Here is a 4,019-nt window from a genome sequence, read left to right as displayed (position 1 = left end):
TTCCAAATGTGCACTATTTACTTGATAGTCCACGATGGCTTCTTAGGAAAACAAATGAGTACGTTTCCATTAACCAGTGAGCGCTTCACCTGCCATGGGCGCTGCTGTCAGAATCGAGTGTGCAGCGGCTCGCAGGCACAGCCTCCAGACCGTGCCCTTCTGCAGGCACCTCAGCCCCTTCCACGTCATGCCTGCTACAGACGGGAACCCCACGGACCACATGCCTTGTCTCTACTGGAGCGTTCATCCACCATCTTCCTGTCCAAATTGCATGCTTCCTCAAAACCCTAGCAACAAACATGTCTCTTCCTCTCAGTACAAACTAAGTGGGAGGGATTCGAAGCAGCCTTGTTTCCATCACTGCAAAAGGCTGTGCTATCTCCCCTCGCAGTAGAGTATTTGGCTGGTCAGCGTGGAGCAAGTTCTCGGCTTTTCTGCTCACGGCCTCCCCATGTCGTCTTTCTCACTTACACCTTGCTTGTGTACTGTTCACAGTGCTTCCCAGATGAACCCCACAAAAGCTGGCTTTACCTCGCTAGTAAAAAAAGAAACTGACAATCTACCAAAGCGAGGTGGGGGAGACAGAGAGAGACAGAGAGAGAGAGAGAGGAGAGAGAGAGAGAGGGGGAGAGAGAGAGAGAGAGAGAGAGAGAGAGAGAGAGAGAGAGAGAAGAGTAGGCTAAAAAAGATTCTTGATAAAGTTATGCACAGCTCCTCAAACAGAACATAATGGGAAAATGAAATAATATGCTCATTGTTTCGCCCCAAAAGAAGTGCACAATGATACCCAGAACTGATAAATTGTAATAAGTTGTGCACGCTTCATGTGAGTATCAACTGAAGAAGAGTTGAATAGGAGCCATCGAAAGTATAAATGCACGGGTTTTTGACCTATGACTGTAGTTATAAAGGATGCTGCTGAAAGAGAGACATTCTCAAAGACGATGCAACTACATAAAAGAGGATATGACAAATCACCCTCGGTGGATATATTATTCTGCAAAACAAATACTGGAATACTACACAGCAGTCTAAAAGGAAATAAGTGGATCCATCTGCACAGGCACGGGAAAATCTCAAAGATGTATTATGAAGTGAGCACACACACACACACACACACACACACACACACACACACACACGAAGTCCAAGATGATGTGACAGTGTAATCTCAGTCAAATAAGACACAACGGACACAGAACAAAAGCCCCAGTCAGATGCCAGGATCACAAGAAACAAACACAGTGGGTGGCTTGGGGAGGAGAGGAGTGCTCTGCTAGCCTGAGGGTGGGTCCTTGCTCTAACAAACTTTGTGACCCACACAGCAAGGTATCTGAGAAGTAAGATTATAGTCACACTTTGCTTTCCACTCTCTACTGCCCTGGAGACCAAGGTCTGTCCTCAGCCATCCCCGGCTGCTCCCAGCTACAGAGAGCATCATCCTGCTCCAGCAGCACTGACCTAGACTTAAACCCCCTCCTGAGAAACCCCCCTCCTGTATATATATATATATATATATATATATATATATATATATATATATATATACACACAAAAGCACAAAAGGTACTTGAAGCCTGCCTCTCCTGGTCACAACACAGAGCATGAGTAGCAAATGTGAGCCCACACACACACACACACACACACACACACACACACACACACACACTACCCGCTAAGAGCAGTAAGCAAGTCAGAAAGAGCCTGGGATAGGGCAGTCTTTCAGCCACTTCTGTAACCCATCCTTATAAACCCATCCTTCCCCTTAGGTCACCCAGAATGTATCCAGCTTGACAAAAGCCTGGGCTAAGGACCGGCAAACAGCTTGGAATGAACAGCATATAACTACCCACCACAAACCAACGGGGTCTCCTCCAGGCCTGGGGTAGAGTTGTAAGAGATTGCTCCTTTCTGACTGCCCCAAAGCCTCCTTGCCTGGGTCTTCCCTGGTATTGAAAAGCAAGCATGTCGAACTTAAATGCTTCCCCACTAGCTTCGTTAAGCAAACTCTGCTGAACTGTTAAGGGCTTGTATATAGAAAGCCTGAAGACTGCTCAAGGCAATCTACGGCAAGGTGGATAAGTGTCCCAGGATTGGAATAGCTTCAGTGTCTTTGGACCGCAGCACAAGCCAGAGTTAGAGGCGGGGGGGGGGGGGGGGGGGCGGTGTGCACGGGCAGCATGTTCGGGGTGGGGGTGGGGGTGCACTGGCAGCATGTTCACCTTACTGCTCCAAATCACTGCTGGGAAGAACTTACCCTTTGGTTCCCCGGGCCTTGGTTAGAGACACCCAGGGATGCAAGCTTTTCACTTCTCACTACCCCTGCCCCACTTAACAACTGGGAGGAGAGAACACACCAGGAATAGGGAAAGGCATTTTCCCCCTAAGGTCTAGAGACCAAAACAACCAGACCCCGGTCCTGGGGGCTGAGGATCTGGGCGTTTGTGGTCAGAAATTCAGTAAGTCGCTGAGAGGAAACTACTCCTAGACACTCCGGGCGGGTAACTATCAGGGAGTTTGCCTCCGGGTACAGTTTTGCCGCTAGAAACTGACTTTAAGTTGTCCAGAATTACGCGTGCGATCCCGGAGCACTCTTGCCAACGCCCAGGGTGAGAACCGGCCAGCAACCAGGCCCTTCCTGCCGGGCGTAGTGGAGCCCAGGACTCAGCGGGCAGTTCAACTTGCTTTGGTTTTCTGGGATGTTAGCAAAACACCGTGGAAGATTGATGCAGGCCCCCTGGGCGGAGGAGCCCCGATTAGAGGCGTGACACCAGCATCTGTGCTGGGAGGACCAGGAGTCCCTGAGGCACCCATAGCCCGGGGCAGCGCGACCCAGGCGGAGAGGGAGGTGGGAGGCAGGTGGCACCCGGGCGGAGGGATGGAGCTGGATGTAGGGAGGGGGCTACCTAAGCACTGCCATGAGGCTGCCACCTCGTGGGGCGAAGACCCCAAACACCCATCAGCCCTGTTGCGGCCCCGGCTCTTTTGGATAGCTTGGCCTAGCCAAACAGCTCCGGAAAGCAGCGCTTACTCACCCTCTAGCTGTGGCGGGCAGTGGAAATAAAACATCGCCGACGGTCGGATGGGCCCTGACGGCTGGACCAGGACTGATGGCGGCCTGACAGACTTGTGCCCGTGCGTGGCTCCGGCCTGGCTGCAAAGCAAACAGCAATAGAGCCTGAGTCTCCTGCCTGCACACCCCGAGGATCACAAGGAGTGCCCCTCCTACAAAGCCCTTCCCGAAGCCTTTGGCCCCCCGGGGCCACCCGGGGGGGGTGGAGGGGGTTGGTGGGAGAAGTGGTTGAGCCTCCCGTCCCAAGCCGTGGTGACCCTACGGTCAGCCTTTCGCGTAGGTCCTGCTGCTGGACAACCGCGCCCTCACCAAGCTGAGCACAGTCTGGCTCCTGGTTCTCAGGGGTCCCAGCCACAAGCCCTGCACTTGGCCACCGCAGCGGGGTCCGGCGATCGCGCAAGGCCATCTGCACGCGCAGCAGCTCGGGCCAAGAAGCCGGTGGAGCCCCAAGGCCCAGAGCAGGGAGCCGGGAGAGCGGCTCGGGAACCCTGCCTACCTCTGCGGGAGGCGGACGAGAAGGCCGGAGTGCGCTCGCCTCTAGTCCGCACGCGGGGCTCGGCTGGCGGCGGGCGGGGCTTGGCGCTGCTGGCGCCCGCAGGACCAGAGAAGTGACTGGGGAAGTGGCCAGATGTCTTGCTGTCTGTCTACAGCGCGCGCCGCCGCTCAGCACTCGCCTTTATAATCTCACGCATAATTGGCCTTAATCTGATTATTTCCAGCGCTGTCTACAGCGAGTAACTTGGATAGGTCTATTGGGCCTTACAAATGGCCCACGTGGTGTAAAAAAAAAAAAATCCGTCACTTCTCAGCAAACATCAGGAATGTTTTTTCCCTTTTTTTTCTTTTAAAAGAAGATAAAAACAACAGCTACCAATATCATCCTCCACCCAAAAGAGATTATGTTCTAAACACTCACCCCAACCCCACCCCTCTGGGTCCCCTCAGA

At 53.2% G+C, this 4,019-nt stretch overlaps 1 protein-coding gene across 2 annotated transcripts in view; it reads right to left on the bottom strand.

Moving 5' to 3' along the window:
• The window catches only part of Drgx (dorsal root ganglia homeobox), a 30,637-nt gene extending 26,913 nt beyond the window's left edge, over positions 1–3,724 (bottom strand). Inside the window, 2 exon segments of one of the 2 annotated variants that reach the window (NM_001436744.1) lie at positions 3,036–3,154; positions 3,570–3,724. In NM_001436744.1, the coding sequence (NP_001423673.1) occupies positions 3,036–3,069 (34 nt within the window). In that variant the 5' untranslated portion in view covers positions 3,070–3,154; positions 3,570–3,724. 2 annotated transcript variants of the gene reach the window in all.
• Between the last annotated feature and the right edge of the window lie 295 nt (positions 3,725–4,019).

This window comes from Rattus norvegicus, chromosome 16 (assembly GCF_021556685.1).
Source record: "Rattus norvegicus strain SHRSP/BbbUtx chromosome 16, alternate assembly SHRSP_T2T, whole genome shotgun sequence".
NCBI lineage: Eukaryota > Metazoa > Chordata > Mammalia > Rodentia > Muridae > Rattus > Rattus norvegicus.
The sequence above is the reverse complement of the archived record's forward strand: the minus strand, read 5'-3'. Positions and strand labels throughout refer to the sequence as shown.